General features: G+C 41.2%; 1 protein-coding gene across 3 annotated transcripts; it reads right to left on the reverse strand.

Annotated features, from left to right (window-relative positions):
• Window positions 1-311: 311 nt before the first annotated feature.
• On the reverse strand, window positions 312-16359 carry LOC132286894 (aspartyl protease family protein 1-like). Of its 3 annotated transcripts, XM_059789319.1 has the most exons (11): window positions 16243-16359; window positions 15803-16029; window positions 15076-15211; window positions 13491-13726; window positions 12903-13124; window positions 12637-12772; window positions 12481-12554; window positions 12145-12244; window positions 11986-12055; window positions 927-998; window positions 312-831 (listed from the first exon to the last, which is right to left on the reverse strand). In XM_059789319.1, the coding sequence occupies exons 2-11, from the start codon at window positions 15907-15909 to the stop codon at window positions 590-592; spliced, it is 1395 nt and encodes a 464-aa protein (XP_059645302.1). In that variant the 5' UTR covers window positions 15910-16029; window positions 16243-16359; the 3' UTR covers window positions 312-589. The 3 variants fall into 3 exon arrangements, with proteins under 3 accessions (XP_059645302.1, XP_059645301.1, XP_059645303.1); XM_059789318.1 differs by lacking the exon at window positions 16243-16359 and having other exon boundaries at window positions 15803-16236; XM_059789320.1 differs by lacking the exons at window positions 12481-12554; window positions 12637-12772; window positions 16243-16359 and having other exon boundaries at window positions 15803-16236.
• Window positions 16360-17481: the final 1122 nt, after the last annotated feature.

Below are 17481 nucleotides of genomic sequence, written 5' to 3' on the forward strand. Positions count from 1 at the left end.
CGAGTTTTTCCTCTAGGTTTTGTGAAGGCTATTGAACTTGTAATGTGAGTGGTGAAATTATGCCAGGAGGTTATGGACAAAAATGGTCGTGGCTAGAGCCGTAGCTAATCAGTTTAAGTTTGCAGCTTCTGTTGTCAGTGACCACGGGATACGGGTATCGTGGAAAAGATTGTTTTGGACAGATTATGATTCGGGTAGCACAGTGAACTTCACTGCTCATGAGCGATAATATTTATCAAAATCCCAAACTCCCAAAGAACAAAATGTATCCACGCTGCTCTTGCATGGCACCATAATTTGTAAGAATGCACTTGTAAACATAAAAATATATTTACAACCTGATATTTAAATTAGTGCATTAAATACTACAAAATAGGAAGCCAGAAGTGGCTCTGATTTGTTTATATTACACTGCAATTAAATTACAGTAATGCTGTGTTTGGGAACACCAAATCAATGCCTTGGATTTAGAATTAGAGAAAATTTAGTTCAAAGTTTCGAACTAATAAGTTTCAACTTTAATTCCAAGGCGCCAATTTGGTGCTCCCAAACGCAATATAAATAACATATGCTACAGGATTGAAAAATTTCATGACAAAAGAATGGTGAAACAATGGATAAAGAGAGAAAGGGCACTGAAAAGAGAGACAATGAAGGAATTCAAGCGTGATGAATTGTTCCCTGGAGACGGTGGCATACTGTAAGGAGTAGAGATAGGGGAGCCATTTCCAGAACCTGATGTCGCTTTTGGCTCCACAGTAGCAGTTGGAGGAACTGCAGTTGAGTTTTGTCGGTCAATAGGTAGTGTGTTGGAGTCCTTGGCATCATAACCTGGGACAAGAATTCTCAGAATAACTTACAGCTACACACAGACCACCACATAGAGAGATTCAAAATCTAATCAATATTAACAAGATTGCACTCACAGTCGGACGCCTTCCAGCCCAAAACCATCCTTTCACGATCAAAAACAATACGGTAGCCAGTCATGAAATTTTCTGGATAAAGACCAACAAATCAAACTCTCACAATGCAAATGTGAAGGCACACAACATTAAATATGCATTAAGGCAGTCATTGATACATAAGTTGCTTTCAGAAATAAAATGATTTCTTTTTTGTTTTACATATATATAAAGGAATTTAGAGGAAGGGGGAAGAAAAGGTTTGGTGGCCCAAAAATGACTTCAGTTATTTTTTTCTTTCTTTGAATTCATTGTTACGGTCTACTGAAAAAGTTCATACTCAGCTAGAAGATCCAAAATAGTAAACTACTGAGAGTACAAAGAATTTTTCCCTAATTGTAGAGAGAGAAACTTTTACTCCCAATGATTTTTCAACCACTTTTCCCTCTCAATCCCCTTTATTTATAAACGGTTATAACCACCACTGAGCTGGACCTATCTTGTTCTCTTTTGGCTGGACTCGACTTCTTTTATCATAACATGGGCTTTCGTAGTGACTTCTTGGATTTGGGCCCATTCAGCGCGGACTTGCTCCATCCTGGCTATCCATACCCGACCCGTTCTTAGCAATACGACCCATACCAAGCCTGGATCATTTTTGGTGTCTTCATCTGCCCCCAATAATCTCTCTCCTCATTTATTAGGATGAGATTATTGAAAAGTCACAATCTTGGTTTGACGGCTCGGAGCGATGACGCGAGGAATCGAACGGCTGGCACAAGGACCCAGACTTCAAGATCTGCTGCGCCACTTTTGCCTTGACCTTTTGGATTCTGTGTCGCCTCCATTTCTTCTCTTTAAAAACCCCGATCCTCTCAACTTTTATCTTCCTTTAACATACCTTGCTTTTATTCTCCGTTGCTTTCCTGCACTTTCCGGCGATCCTTCTTCAGTTTCTCCGGCGAGTTTTTCCTTTGCGATTTTGGCTACTGCGCTATTGCTGTGTGCATCACAAACTTTCAAGGTCAGTTTTTTTTACCACTCTTTTTGAAAAAGATACCTTTACTGCCAAGGACTCCTCCCCTTCTCTATGGCTCCCCCAAATCTGAACGCCATTCGCTTCAAGAATAGCATTCCCAATGACATCTCTCTCAGGGTCTATCCAACAAACTTAGATGGGAGATCTGGTGAGGGTCTCCTTCTTGGGGAGGTTTTACTCTCTGCCGTCCATTTAAACGTCGTTAGGTTCCCCTTACACCCATTCTTTTGTTACGTTTTCAACAAATTGGGGCTTTGCCCTCTGCAGGTTAATCCTAACTTCTTTAGGGTAATTTCAGTCCTCCTGCTCTTGAATCGTGATAGGGGTCTCAACCTTGACATCATCAACCTTCTCCTCTGCTACCGAATTAATAAAATCAAACAAAATGATCTGTACTATCACTTCTTCCCTATTGACAAACGGTCGATCTGCACAGATAAGAACTCGTTTGAAAAAGGTTGGAGACAAAACTCGATTGTGGTTAGTGGGAATTGGCGGACTCCACTCGGCCAATCTTTCTCTATCCCTTCTTCCTTTGGAGTATGCTCTATCTCTGGCTACAAAAAACTGAAAACACATCCCACTGAATGCCATTGTGAAAGTTGCCTTCCCCATTTTTGTACTTTTCTTTGTAGATGCCTTCAAATTCTTCATGACGAACTGGTTTATAGCGTTTGCAGGGCCAGGCTAGACATCTTACAAGAGAGTGTGCTGAACAACGTCCCTTCAGCTACAGATTTGTTTACACCTGACAATCTCTCTGACATCTCTCTTTTTAGGGTCTACAATGGAGAGCATTCAGATTCCATCTTTCAGCAGGAGGAGGCGTTCTGCTCCCATCCCTTCTACTGCTCCTGTTACCATATCATCCTCTACACCTGTTACCACATCATCCACCTCTGCTGTCTCTGCCCCAGAACAAGTCGTGATTGCTCCAGCTGTGACTCAAGTCACAAACCGTTCTGCTGTTGGGCCTTCTGAGCTCACCCATGCTGAGAATCCTGCTGTGGATCATTCTGCTGAAGTCCGTCCTGCTGCTCCTATCATTGCGCCTTCAAACATCTTGTCTGACATTTCTTCAGAGAGCACTCAGGATGCTGGAGATTCCCAGAACAATACAGGACCAGCTAATGCTGGTCTGTCAGAAAAAAGTTTGGGAAAGAGGCCAATGCCTGAGGGCGGTCATGATCGGAGTGACGTCCCACCAGCCCGGAGGACCAGGATGGCTTCTTTCAGGATTACTGAACCCTTACCCCCAGCTCGGTTTTTCATTCCAGTGGGTGAATCAGCCAGAATCTCTGGTCCAACATCATCCGTTCTTCCATGGCGACCTTTGCTCGGCCGTGAAGATGACTCGACCATTGGCCCCACAGACTCTATGTACAAGGACCCTCTCACCTCCTTTGCTTTCTATAAGGGTTTTTGGACTCCCAAGGATCTTGAAATTCAGAACAAGTTGTCCTTTGGTGAGATGTTCCAGCGGTTCCCAGCTGTTGCCATGGAGGTAATTCTTCTTCGTATTGAGATATGTCTCTTTTCTACTATAACTCTTTAGTGGCTAGACTAATCAGAATCTCCCTTCCTTTGTGCAGACTCTATTCGGGATGTTTACCTTCCAGAAGACCATTGAGGCTCTGAACAAAAAACTCAAATCTCTCTCTGTAGGCCTTAAAAGGTCTGTTGAAGCAGAAAGTCGCCTTGAGGTTAAAGTTGTTGAGCTTGAGTCTAAGCTGAGCGAGTCAGAGAAAGGGGCTGCCGCCTTAAAAGCAGAGAAAAACAATCTGGCAAATGAAAGGGACACCCTCAGAGCTGAACGGGATACCCTTAAGGTTGAACGGGACTCTCTTCAGGATGAAGTTGATGTTCTGAAGACTGAAAAGAGCGTTGCACTGACTGAAAGAGATTCACTGAAGGCTGAGAAGGGAGACCTTCAACGTTCACTTATTGCTGACCGTTTGTCTCATGCCAACTCACAGGAGAAGCTCTTAAGTGAACGTTCTTCTTTGCTGAATATGATTGGCAAAGTTGAAGAGGGTATGAAAGCTCTCTTTGCCCGCTTCACCAGAATCAGTGCCCTCCGGTACGCTGAAGGGTATAGAGATGGCTTTATTGACTGTTCTCCCCCTGAAGGTGAATCAAGTTCTTGTGCTGGTCCGGATGAGTTGGACGCTTCCTTGGATATCCACCCACCAAACAATTACCAAAATCCACCCTGCGACCCTGCTGAGAATATCTTTATCGAGTGTAAAGAGGTTGCATCCTCAGGAGTTGTTCCACCCTTTCATCCTCTGAACATTCCTCCCATTACTACTATCGTGCCCTCCTCTTCAGTTGCCTCTGACAGACTCATGCTGGCTGAGGGGGTGATTCATCTTGATTCTCCCCCCAAGGATGATGGTGCAGCTGCGAATGGAGAAGACCTCAATGGTCCAGAGGGTAATGATGGGGAAAACAACGAGTCACAGCCTGGGGAAGACCATGAGAACTAGCATACTGCAATCGTTTTCATCAGTTTTTTTTTTTTTATTTAAAAAAATGTACCTTCATGTATCCTCAGATTATCAAGCCCTGTACCTCAGAACTATTTTGTAATGAATGTCAATGCTTATTTTTAGCACAACTTCCATTCTTCAAGTTTTCAATTTTCAACTTTGTTTTCAATTACAAGTGTCTGGCGTTCGGCTCGAATGCCTCTTGCCACTCAGCATTGATTCATTTTTGAACAAGTATTTGGCGTTCTGCTCGTAATGCCAGTTGTCACTAATTTTGTTAAGTGCTTGGCGTTCAGCTAGAACGCTACTTGCCACTCGGCATTTAGCTTACTTCAAGCAAGTGCTTGGCGTTCGGCTCCTAGTGCCAGCTGCCACTGACTTTGCTGAATGCCTGACGCTTGGCTTGAACGTCACTTGCCACTCGGCATTTAGTTTATTTCGAGCAAGTGCTTAGCGTTTGGCTCCTAGTGCCAGGTGCCACTGACTTTGCTGAATGCCTAGCGCTTGGCTTGAACGCCACTTGCCACTCGGCATTTTGTTTATTTTGAGCAAGGGCTTGGCGTTCGGCTCATAGTGCCAGTGCCACTGACTTTGCTGAATGTCTGGCGCTCGGCTTGAACGCCACTTGCCACTCGGCATTTTGTTTATTTCGAGCAAGTGTTTGGCGTTCGGCTCATAGTGCCAGGTGCCACTGACTTTGCTGAATGCCTGGCGCTCGGCTTGAACGCCACTTGCCACTCGGCATTTTGTTTATTTCGAGCAAGTGTTTGGCGTTCGGCTCATAGTGCCAGGTGCCACTGACTTTGCTTTTCAGAGACGTAGCATTCCATGGCTTACTGACCAACCTTCCAGCCATGGTCTCCAGGACGTATGCCCCATTTCCTATGACTTCTACAATTCTGTATGGACCTTCCCATGGGGAAAACATCTTTTTGACTCTCCCCACCTTCCTTTTCAGAACCAGATTGCCAAGGGCGAAGTCTCTGTGCTTCACCTTCTTGTTATGGCTATTTACGAGCGTCTGTTGATGAGAAGCAAGCCTAATTACAGCTGCATCCCTTTTCTCCTCCAGCAAATCAAGATTAAACCTTAGCATTCTATCATTTTGCTCTTGATTCCACGCCAAGCTTCTAACGGTTGGAACTAAGTGCTCGACTGGTATCACTGCCTCGGTGCCGTACGCCATAGCGAATGGGCTCTCCCCGGTCGGCCGTCTTGGGGTTGTTCTGTAAGCTCACAAGACGTTCGGAAGCTCATCTAACCATTTTCTCTTTTCATTTTCCAACTTCTTCTTAATGCAGGCAAATATTGTCCTGTTCGTGATTTCAGCTTGACCGTTAGCCTGGGGATGACTAACTGCTGCTAACTTCTGATTAATTCCATACTCTTCCAGCAGCTCTTTCACTTGCTTGCTATCGAGATTGGTTCCATTGTCCATAACGATCGACCTTGGTACACCAAAACGACAGATAATATTATTCCAGATGAAGCGTCTTACTTAAGTTTGGGTGACACTAGGGTACGGCTCTGCCTCCACCCATTTGGTGAAGTAATCAGTTGCTAGCAGAACGTACTTGTTCTGCGATCTCGCAGTCGGCAGAGGGCCAACCACATCCATCCCCCACTGCGCGAAAGGCCATGGCGTGGCCATTACGTGCAAGTCTTCAGGTGGTTGGTGTATCAATGGCCCGAACCTCTGGCATTTATCACATCTTCTAGAGAATTCCTCTGCATCTCGTGCCATGTTTGGCCAAAAGTACCCTTGTGTCATTGCTTTGTGTGCCAAAGATCTTCCTCCTGAATGATTTCCGCATACACTTTCATGAATGGTTCGTATAATCTGTCGAGCCTCTGTTGGGGTAACACACTTCAAGTACGGACCCAAGAAAGACCGTCTATACAACTGAACACGCACAATAGCATACTTCGCGGCGTTGGACCTGATTTTTCTTGCCTCATCTTTCTGTTCAGGTAGTACACCATCACGTATGAAAGCCAGGATCGGATCAATCCAGCTCGGCTCATATGGTATTACATTAATGTGTTGAGCACTCGGATCAGGCAGCTTGTCAAAAATGGATGGCTGGACCAACACGTCAATCGGGATGACCTTAGCCAGAGTTTCTCCAGAACTGGATGCACTACAGGCCAAGCGATCGGCATCTTCATTGTACTCCCTTGGCAATTGAATGAACCTGATCTGATCAAAGCCTTTCGCCTCACGCAGAACCGCAGTTCGGTATGCTTCCATGGTCTTATCCTTGGTTCCATATTCCCCAGTGACTTGTCGAACGACCAGCTGTGAATCACTATAAACAATTAGATTCTGGATCTTCAGCTCTTTAGCTAACTTCAGCCTAGCTAATAATGCCTCGTTGTTGGTTGCGCTGAACTCAAGTCTTATTGCTTGGCTCAGCGTGGTGCCTTCTGGTGTTTGCAATTGGATTCCAATCCCTGCCCCCATTTGATTTGAAGAGCCATCTACAAAGAGCTTCCATAAGGAGCAACTATCATCTTCCACCAAGTCTTCAACATCACATTCAAGTAGGAAATCAGCTACCGCTTGACCTTTGATTGCCGTTCTGGGTTCGTATGTAATATCAAATGAGCTCAACTCAATAGCCCATTTTGTCATTCTTCCTGATAAGTCCGGCTTGTGCAAGATCATCCTTAAAGGAAAGGTTGTTAAGACGACAATCGGATGGGATTCGAAATAATGTCTGAGCTTCCTTTTTGCGTTGACCAACGACAAGATCATCCGTTTGGCTTTTGAGTACCTTCTTTCTGGCTCGGCCATTGTATTGCTTTCCGTCTTTGCAACGGATCAGAACGGCACTAGTCGCGACGCTGGATACTCCAAGATACAGAAAGAGCTTCTCATTTGGCTCGGGAGCAGATAGAACTGGAGGATTGCGCATGTATTCTTTCAGGCTGGTTAGTGCCTGTCGTTGTTCATCCCCCCAGGCTTGCCTTCCATGGCCTCGAATTGTATCAAAGAATGGTTTACAACGGTCCGAGAGTTTAGAGATGAATCGGCTCAGCGCAACTATTCGACATGTGAGTGCCTGCACCTCCTTAGTTGTCTTTGGTTCTGCATTTCTGATCAGAGCTTCTGCCTGCGCTAGGCTGGCCTTAATTCCTCTATGATTGACTACATATCCCAAAAATTGACCAGAACTCACGGCGAATGAACATTTGGCTGGATTAAGCTTCATCCCGTATTGCCTCAACACATCGAACACATCCTGTAGGTGCACTAAGTGATCATTTTTCTTCTTACTCTTGACCACCATATCATCAATGTAGGCCTCGACAGTTCTCCCACTTTGGCTTTTGAAAATCTTGCTGATCAGCCTCTGATAAGTAGCTCCAGCGTTTTTTAATCCGAACGGCATGATGTTGTAGCAGTAAGTCCCTCGTTCAGTAACAAAAGAAGTTTTCTCTTCATCGATTGGGTTCATGGGGATTTGATTATAACCGGAATAAGCATCCAGGAAGGTTAATCGCTCGTATCCTGTGGTGGCGTCGACCATTTAATCAATCCTTGGCAATGGGAAGCTATCCTTGGGCAAGCTTTGTTCAGATTAGTGAAGTCAATACATACTCTCCATTTCCTATTCTTTTTTTGCACCACAACGACATTGGAGAGCCAGGCCGGGTACTAAACTTCTCTAATGAATCCTGCCTCGAGCAACCAATCAATCTCCTCAGCTATGATCCGATTTCGTTCTGGTGCAAATCTTCTCTGCTTTTGCTTCACAGGTTTTGCGTTCGGATCTACATTGAGGGAATGGCAGGACACAGAAGGACGAATCCCTAGCATATCTGAATGGCTCCATGCGAATACAACTGCATTCCGAGTCAAGAAGTCAATCAACCCTAGTTTTTCCTCTTCAGTAAGTTTGGATCCCACCCTCGTTGTTCGGTCCGGTTTCTCATGGTCGATCTTCACATCAAGAAGAGGTTCTGTGGTTAGAACTGGTGGCTCCTCCTCCCCACCTTTGCTGGGTGGAGGTTCCTGTAATTGCTATCTTGGACTGGCAGAACGGATGGGATTTTTCCCTTTTCCAACAGATTTCAAAGTCATTGAATAACATTCTTTAGCTGCAACCTGGTCCCCATGAATGTCAATCACCTTAGTCCCATCTGGACCCAAGCATCACATTACTTGATGTAGGGTTGATGGGACACCCTGAACTCTGTGAATCCACCCTCTTCTCATCAAGAGGTTGTAGGATGGATGAATTTCCACGACCACAAAACTCTCAATTAAAACTCTCTTAGCAGCTTGTACTGTCAATTCCACCATGCCAATGGGCTCCACCCGCTTCCCATCAAATCCGAGCAATGGATTTCCTGTGGGTTTAAGTTTCTCGGGTTCGATCTCAAGTCGGTCGAACGTCACTCTGGGCATGACATTTGCACTACTTCCTGGATCAATCAGAACTCTTTGAACCAGGCATTCTGCAACTGTTAAACTGACGACTAGTGGATCTTCATGAGGAATCTGAACGCGTAGCAGGTCTGTTCTGTCAAACTTATCGGCATGGATGCGTTCTGTTGGTGTAAAGCATGTACACTGCCAATCCTTCTCTTCAACTGGGCTTGGCGTAACCGCGTTCTGAGCAACTCCTCTGACTCCGTCGTTTGTTCAGGTCGGCCATGAATTGCATTTATAATCCGAACGGGCTGAGTGCTGTGATGGTTCGACCTCTGGTTTCGCTTGATCTGTTTAGCCGGTCGGTTCTGCTCTTGCGCCGGACCTTGAACATAGCCTGCAAATTCCCCCTTTGCGATTAGTATCTCCACTTGCCTCCTTAGGTTCCTGCATTTGTTAGTCTGATGCCCAAAATCACTATAGAAAGCACAATGTTTAGTTTGATCCCTCTGTTCGAGGGGTTGTCTGATTGGCAAAGGAGGGCGAAACTTATCTTTGTTTTCTTGGTACAGCCTTGCCAAGGTGACTCTGAGTGGAGTAACCAATTCCTCTTCCCTGGGTCTTTTCTCTGCCTTCCACGAGGTATGACGTTGCGGCTGAGCTTGTTTTTGCCGGATCTTGGCTTTGGACTTCTCTTCTGTCGAAATAATTGACATCTTCCTTGAATTAGCTGCCTCTTCTTCCTCAAGACGAACAAAACCGTCAGCTCTCTCGTTCAGCTCGTCCATGGTCTTCGGCGTATTGACCACCAAGCTTGTGTGGAACGGTGTCCCCCGGTTCATTACGAGTTTAAACGCTTGGACCGCTGTGGATGGATGACATTCCATTACTATGCTTTTAACCAGGTTGAACCAGGTGAGGAAAGCTTGGAGTCGTTCATTTTCGTGCTGCCTCATTGTGAAAAGGCTTGATATATCCTTAGCCGGACGTTTATTCCCATAGTACTGGCTTATGAACTTATCACACAAGTCCTAGAAACTAGCGATTGAGCCCTGAGCCAGATTCTTGAACCAATTGAGGGCTGGTCCAGCCAAGCTTGTAGGGAAGCATTTGCACATCAAAGGATCATTGTTAGTATTCAGAACCATTTTCAACTGAATGTGGTAGATGTGGTCGACCGGGTCGGTTGTTCCATCAAACAGAATGAAGATTGGCATGGAAAACTTCTTCGGATTCGGCACGTTCAGAATTTCATCAGTGAACGGAGATGCAACCGTCCTTGCTGATGAGCGCAATGCTTCGTTCTCCCTTGAAAACCGTGACGGAACTCCCCGATCGGCAGATCTCCTTTCTGAACTGCGGTAGTCAAATGTTGCCATTGAAGGTCGATAAGGTGGATCAAACGATCTGTCCTCTGCAAACTCACTTCGCCATGGTGATGCAACCCTATGATCACACGCCGGCGCTTCCTCTCTCATGATCCGTTCGCGATGTGGCTCCATAGATCCTTCTCGATCCTCTACTTGACGGACATTCGGAGTCAAATCGTCTATTATAACTTCATCACGACGTGGATCGACACGATTAACACCTTCTGGATCACCTTGATGAACAGCATGGGACGGTAAGACTCCCTCTCCTTCAGGAGGTGGCCTCGGAATTGTAGGAGCCTCACGACGCTCCATTCCAGCACGTAACTCTGCATTTTCTTTCCTCAAGACGTCGATCATGTTCATCAGCTCATTGAGCTTCGTCTGCTGGCTATTTTCCAAAGGATTTGAGCTCTCCCCTCCGATCATCATTCCAGATCGGAGCAAAGTCATCAACCGCGGATTGCTTGATCAGATCGGAGCTTCGCTAACGCATACGCACCAGATCTGGACTCACACTTGCTGAATTCTGTTCGCTGCTGGCCGGATTCAGTAATCTCAACAAATCACAACTGTGCAGCTCGCCGGATCAAGCACAGATCAGATCTGTATGGATCAGACGCCAACCTCTCGAAATCAACTGGAACCAAGACTCATCAAGACAGATCGCCCATTTTCATCAATTTTGATTCAGCTTTCAGAGATTAATCATCTTCTTCACAGAGTGCTTTGAATCGAATCGATCTGGATCAACATCAATCAATCCTCTCTGTTCTTCCCACAGACGGCGCCAATTGAAAGTACAAAGAATTTTTCCCTAATTGTAGAGAGAGAAACTTTACACTCCCAATGATTTTTCAACCACTTTTCCCTCTCAATCCCCTTTATTTATAGACGGTTATAACCACCACTGAGCTGGACCTATCTTGTTCTCTTTTGGCTGGACTCAACTTCTTTTATCATAACATGGGCTTTCGCAGTGACTTCTTGGATCTAGGCCCATTCAGCTCGGACTTGCTCCATCCTGGCTATCCATACCCGACCCATTCTTAGCAATACGACCCATACCAAGCCCGGATCATTTTTGGTGCTTCAACTACGGTTTCTGTCAACTTTTCAATTTTTGAATACTGCTTTTCTCTGGTATACCGGCCATATGCCAACACTTCAATAACTACAGCACAATGTGGTTACAATTGCACACACAGCCAACAATTATGAGATACTTCATTCTCCATCATTTATGATCTGGTAAGGCTGTGTATCCTAAATGAAATCATCGAATGCATATTTGATACTGGATGTTATATGTTTGCAATATTAGTACCCTTTTTGTAATATTTGCATCATATGACAAGAATGAACCAAATAAGCCAAAAGTGGCACCCAGAAAAAATTAAAGGAAATCACAATCTACTGTCAGACACTTTCCTACAATTTAATAGATTACGGAATTTATATGAAATTATCCTCCACATAGAAACAATATTGGAAACATTGTGGACACACGTTGAACACTTTTTAGATCATTCTTTCATTGATGACAAATGCAGACCTAGTCAAGGAAAGAAAATACAAAATCTCATCTAAAGGGTAAAGCATGCTAAAGCTTATACAATGAAGAACAGAACTACCCTTGGCAATATAGTATCTTCAGCAGTCTCTCAATCAGAATATGATAAGGACTAGAATCAGAATTGCAAATGGCAATAACAAAAAGCCATGAAATTTCCATCAATATAAATAGAAAGTTCCATGAGATAAGAAATTAAAAGCCATGTAGTTTAAATTAGATACTCACGTCCAATTATATTAATATCCCCACTTTTGACAACGCCCAAACAGTAAACAGATGCACTCTGGGATGAACTCTGGAAAGAAAGAAAAGGAAAAGTCCAACACATTTCAGTACATCCAAGAGGCAGAAGTAGGCTTAATTTCACAAAATATAAAATTTTACCTGAAGATGTATAGGGACTATTGGTTCAGTAACATAAAATTGGTTTCCCCCTTCCATTGTTAGATTCACCATGGGAGTCTCAAAGGTAGTCTGATTTGTGCTGCATTTGAGAGAGAGAGTCAGTCTTGAGGGTTCAAAGGAGATAATATTGCATATTCCGGCTAGCTTAGCTGGTAATATCTCTTGGTAGTCTTAAGCATAGAACAGGGATCAAATATCTGTGTTGCTCCCCCACCCAGGAAAAAAAAAAAAAAAAAAAACTGTCCACCCAAAAGTAAAATAAAGTTAAAATAGAGGATACAATCATGCAAATGAAGTTATCCAAAATAAATTGACCTTAATTCATAACAGTATTCGAAAGGTATCCTGGAATCTGATGAAAGACGTTTCTGTTGGGCCTGGGAATTGAACTACAGAGTAACAAAAAATAATTATGAATTCAACAATTGACATCAAAATAATGGCACAATATTCATTATGTAAACCACTTACACTCTCTGAAATAGCTGTATAAGCTGGGTCGTTTAAGTAAGTAAATGAGGTACCAGAGTCGAAGATTGCACTGAAATTGAGATTAATGACACTTTCCCCCACAAGTATTTGTGTCATGCTAATATTGTAAGTTGGACTGGGGAAAATTTTGAAGGAAAATATTAAATCAGCACAATTACCATGTCATTCCGGTCAAAGAGACAGTCAATATGCCAAATTCAATGAAATGGCCATCAGCATTTTGCAAAAAAGGAATAACCACTCACTGTAATTGATTTAGATTAAGTGGCGTTTTCCCTTGGTCTGAGCTGCCTCTATCTCCAAAACTGATTCTGCCATCAGGTCCTCCGAAACACATGGAAAATGAATTTGCAGCAAGCCCTTTACTTGCTAAAATACTAGGAACTGATATATTATCCATACCGAGCCCAAACAGACCATTGAAAGCCGCACCATCCAAAAATGAACCAGTTTGAATCATACCACAGCTGCAACCAGTCCCAAATAAGAACATATGTGCTTGTAGACATAAAAATTTGCTAGATGCTTTGGGGTGTTTGCATGTATCCAAAGGGAATAGTTCCGCTCCCAACGGGAGTGGGGACACCCTCAGTTTAAAAAAAAAAAAAACAATAATAATAAAAATAGCCAACCAACCATGATAAGACAAGAAAACCTAAGAATAGTAGGTGAAAGACAAGTTTGAAGGTGCTAGTTATATTAAGTTTCATGGCAATAGAAATGTTGACAATCTTGACAGAGGAGGTGGAAAACATATCCACAAATCTCAGCAAAGGCTTTCAATGAAATCTTAAAAGTTGATTGACGGCAACGTTATATGAGAGAGTACTCACCCAAATGTAATTTGTGCATCAACAACTTTCAATTGATTGTCGTCTGTAGTCAAGTGCAACACATCCTTTACCAATGTCCCAGTAGATGAAGTATTACTAGAAAGATATTGAATTTGATAAGGACAAATGTTACGTGTCGCAGAACATTGCCTTTGCTGATGACACAAGGTACTGTTGCAGGGAACTTGTATGCTTGTTGATGATGTATTAGGACTGTAGATGTTAAAGTCTATTTCCTGTTTACAAAGAAACATTGATTGGAAAGGTAGCATTATAAAATGGATAAACAAATCAATACCCTGAACAAATTTCTTTGTTAATTAGTATAAGTAATTCAAAATTTTAACACAGAGAAAATATATTAGCTACCATGGGCAGGATCCAAATCTTTAACAATATAAACACCAGTACCACTCTGTGCTTAAGGTGCATTTATCAATCCAAAATTACCAAATAAATACAATAATCACCCTATTATCCTCATGAAACATTAACAACTGATCGACCATTCGAAGCAGATAAGTTACAAGGGTAGTTGCAATTTAGTTGGAAAATAAATTTTAATAGACCGGACAAACCTTTCGATCAACTAAAATTAAGTTTCTTAAAGAAGAATCCACGCTTCTATAATTTTATTACAAACAAATATTGGTTAAAGGATGGAGATTGCATAATAACAATACATATAGCTAACTGCATAAGACTTCAGGGGCATGATATTGTTTGAGCGAAAAAAAAGAAAATAAACAAACAAACAATAAGTAAGAGTTTCACACTGAGTATAAGCTTGGGTATATTTTAAAGGTAAATGTTATATATATTCTCAGAAACCTACTCAGACTAAAAACTTTTTAACAACTTGCCCATCCTTCTTGAAATGTAAAAAATTGATTAAATCAGTTAAACAATTTTAATTTATAAGTATCAACCAGATTTAAGCAACTCTCTCTCTAAAGAAGAGGGTTGTCTCAGTAGGTAGCCGCACAAAATAATTGGACCCAATTACTGATGTAAATACATGTTCAATGATGTTAATGCCTTCTGAATCAAGAGGTACATCTTTCCATTTGTTATTCATCCCCTGTAATTTCCCCTAACATCAAAGTAGCTTCACCATGCTTCCAGTTTGATAATACATGACAGTATAGCCATAGAAATAATGCAACTCGCACAATAGATTGTAAAAAAATTTCTTCACAAAATCAATAAGCTGTAATTGACCTGAAAATGTAAACCACACGATTCCCCAGGAAACTCAACTGAACGGTCCCATCCATAAGATGAAATGAAGCAGCCACACAAAATACTGGAGTAAAATAATTAGATCATACTTTCTGAGCATAACAACAGAATATCAAGGTCTAGCCATGTGAAGTCTAAGTTCAAAACAATCCAACTCCCCCTCCCCCCCCCCCCCAAAACAATATATATATATATATATATATATATATATATGTTTTTTTTTTTAAATGAATAATTAGAATAATGCACTGAAAGTGGTACCATCTCAACAAAAATTAAATAAAAAAAATGACTTGCATTCGACAGATGAAGCAATAATCAAGTTCAAAATGACACGACTTACTTGTCCAGATCCTGTCTCTAAGCCATGAACACAACTCCTACAATCACACGGTAACCAAAGCAGGTTGCTGCCGGTGTCAAGTGCCACGAGAAACCATAAACTCGGCGTGCCCACAGAAATGTTGGCATAATACAAACTGAAAAATCACCCCAAATATATGGAAACTGTCGTTGCTAATGAAAACTACAAGAAGGAACTCTAAACACAAAAATTTAAATTACTAATGAAAACCACAAGAAGGAACTCTAAACACAAAAATTTAAATTACTATTATCTAACTATCATCTTTTAACACTAAACATCATGAGTTTTACATGAAGTATATATTTGAATTATGTTGCTAATTGAAGTATATTTTTCATGTTCTACAAATTAAATATAAATAAAAAATCAGATCAAAAGATTCATTAGTTTTATTTAGGTGCTTATCTTCTTGAAAACTACCCTTCACAGATTTTCAACCAGAATGATGCTTCATTTTTATTTATTCCAAACTGCCATTGCCACATCGAAGTAGCTCCCTTTAGTAGCTCCAGAAAGAGATTATCATATATAATACTATTTTTATCTTAATCTTTCATTCTTTACATTATTCTTTCCAACCAAGAAGCTGAGTGATTGTGCCAAAAGAAAAAGACAAAAAAAAACTATCTCCAAATTATATATATATATAAAAAGGCAAAATTGAAGTATAATTGAAGAAGTTGTGAAGTTCTAGAAAACATACTATCCCAACGATTTGAACGTATCATTGCCGTCAACGAAAGTGAGCGGCGTCGAATCAACGATGTCAGCAAGCCCGCGTCCCCGAATGAGCCGATCACGGCGGGCCATAGCGGTATAGTACTCGAGACTACCCTTTTCAGGCAAGTCAAAAAGGTCCAAAATTCCCCTGACCTGATCGGAGTACCTGTGGTGTATATCGAACCCAAACGTACCAAAACCATTGCAGAGCTGCGAAGCCCAAACCAATGTCAGAAAAATGAAGTATCCAAAAAGTGAAGAAGCATAATTATATGAACAAGGCATTGGAACTGTATAGAAAAGTTTCAGAGAATTAAGCAGAATTAATGAAAGAGAAGAGCAAGAGAGAGAAAGAGTGAAAAAATGATTAGGGATGGGGTTTTGGAGAAAAATAATGGAATTTTGTGAGGCGTTGGATCAAACCTGTTAGTTGGAGGTAGACGATGGTCTTCTTCAATGGAGAGTGAAAAAGTTCGGCTGTCTGTTCCATGCCAGGCAAGAGTGAGGGAGGGCCCACTTTTTGTGTAAACACAGTGCTGCTAGTCTATACTCTATAATAACCGTGTGTGAAATATATATATATATATATAGAATAACCATGTAAATTATGCGATTTTTTTTTTTTTTTACACATAAATGATGTGATTAACTACTACTATTAATTGAGGGTACTTTCCTTTTCAACATTTACACTCTAAAATAAAATTGACTCTTCTAATCTTAAATTCAAAAAGAATTTTTTTTTTAATCTTAATTTTTACAGCAACCCTTCTAAATAAGATTGGGCATGTTCTTCTAACCTTAATTCCGCAAGTAAATTATTATTTATTTATTTATTTTATACTATAATTATTATATAAATATCTTCTTAAATTTGTTTGAACTCACCACCCTCTTTCCAATCTTTTTATTGTTTTTGATCTTTTTGACATAATCAAAGAACAAAATAATACTTCAAAAAAATATATATATAGCCCACCCCTTTAAAAAAATAAAAAAAATAAAAAGTCACACAAAAGTGATGCTAACCACATAGCCTCCTTGTTTTAAAATTTTAATCATTAATATAACTTGAATGTTCCTAATGGGTTGTTTGGGATAAACTAATTTTTTTTTTTTGTTGACAAAGTTTTCTACCAAAAAAACCCCACACTATAATTATGTAAAACTGTTTAACGAAGGAGGAAACTTCCTCCTTATTTTCCTAAAAGGTTTGGCTAATCACGGGATTAGTGTATGTGCGTGTGAAAGCAACTAGCCACTTGTGAAAGTTGATAACAGAGTACACGATGAGAAAAGCAACCAAACAGCTAATTAGGTCTTCTATTGACCCAAACAGGTCGTACTAGACTACACTTTCTGGACAGAAAAGTTTTACTGTAGATACATTTGATTTAGTACTGTAAGAAAAAGAAAATAAATATTTAAGACATCATTTGGTTAAAAGTTTTCTGAAGATTGTTGTACAAAATTCTCATTTCAAGTAACAATTTTTTCTTATTGGCTTATTTATTTTTTAGAGAATTTAAAAACAATTTGAAAATTGTTTAATGTGATGGAAACTGTTTTATGAGAATTTAGAACCAAATAGAGTGTCCTTTCACTTTCTCAAATTTAAATGTTCATTAAACCCTAGAAAGACGACTGTATTCAAGCAGATAC

This window comes from Cornus florida, unplaced genomic scaffold (assembly GCF_030987335.1).
Source record: "Cornus florida cultivar Cherokee Brave unplaced genomic scaffold, ASM3098733v1 CherokeeBrave_3.0.0_Hap2_Chr11, whole genome shotgun sequence".
In the NCBI taxonomy this organism is placed as follows: Eukaryota; Viridiplantae; Streptophyta; class Magnoliopsida; order Cornales; family Cornaceae; genus Cornus; species Cornus florida.

What these genes read in the sequence shown, in the direction of transcription:
- LOC132286894 (XM_059789318.1), bottom strand. Translation starts at nt 16,104, where the DNA reads ATGCCTTGTTCATATAATTATGCTTCTTCACTTTTTGGATACTTCATT. An exon ending in GATGCACAAATTACATTTGG is followed by an intron (nt 13,125 to 13,490) that starts GTGAGTACTCTC and finishes GACTGGTTGCAG; the next exon opens with CTGTGGTATGATTCAAACTG. An exon ending in ATACAGCTATTTCAGAGAGT is followed by an intron (nt 12,555 to 12,636) that starts GTAAGTGGTTTA and finishes GTTACTCTGTAG; the next exon opens with TTCAATTCCCAGGCCCAACA.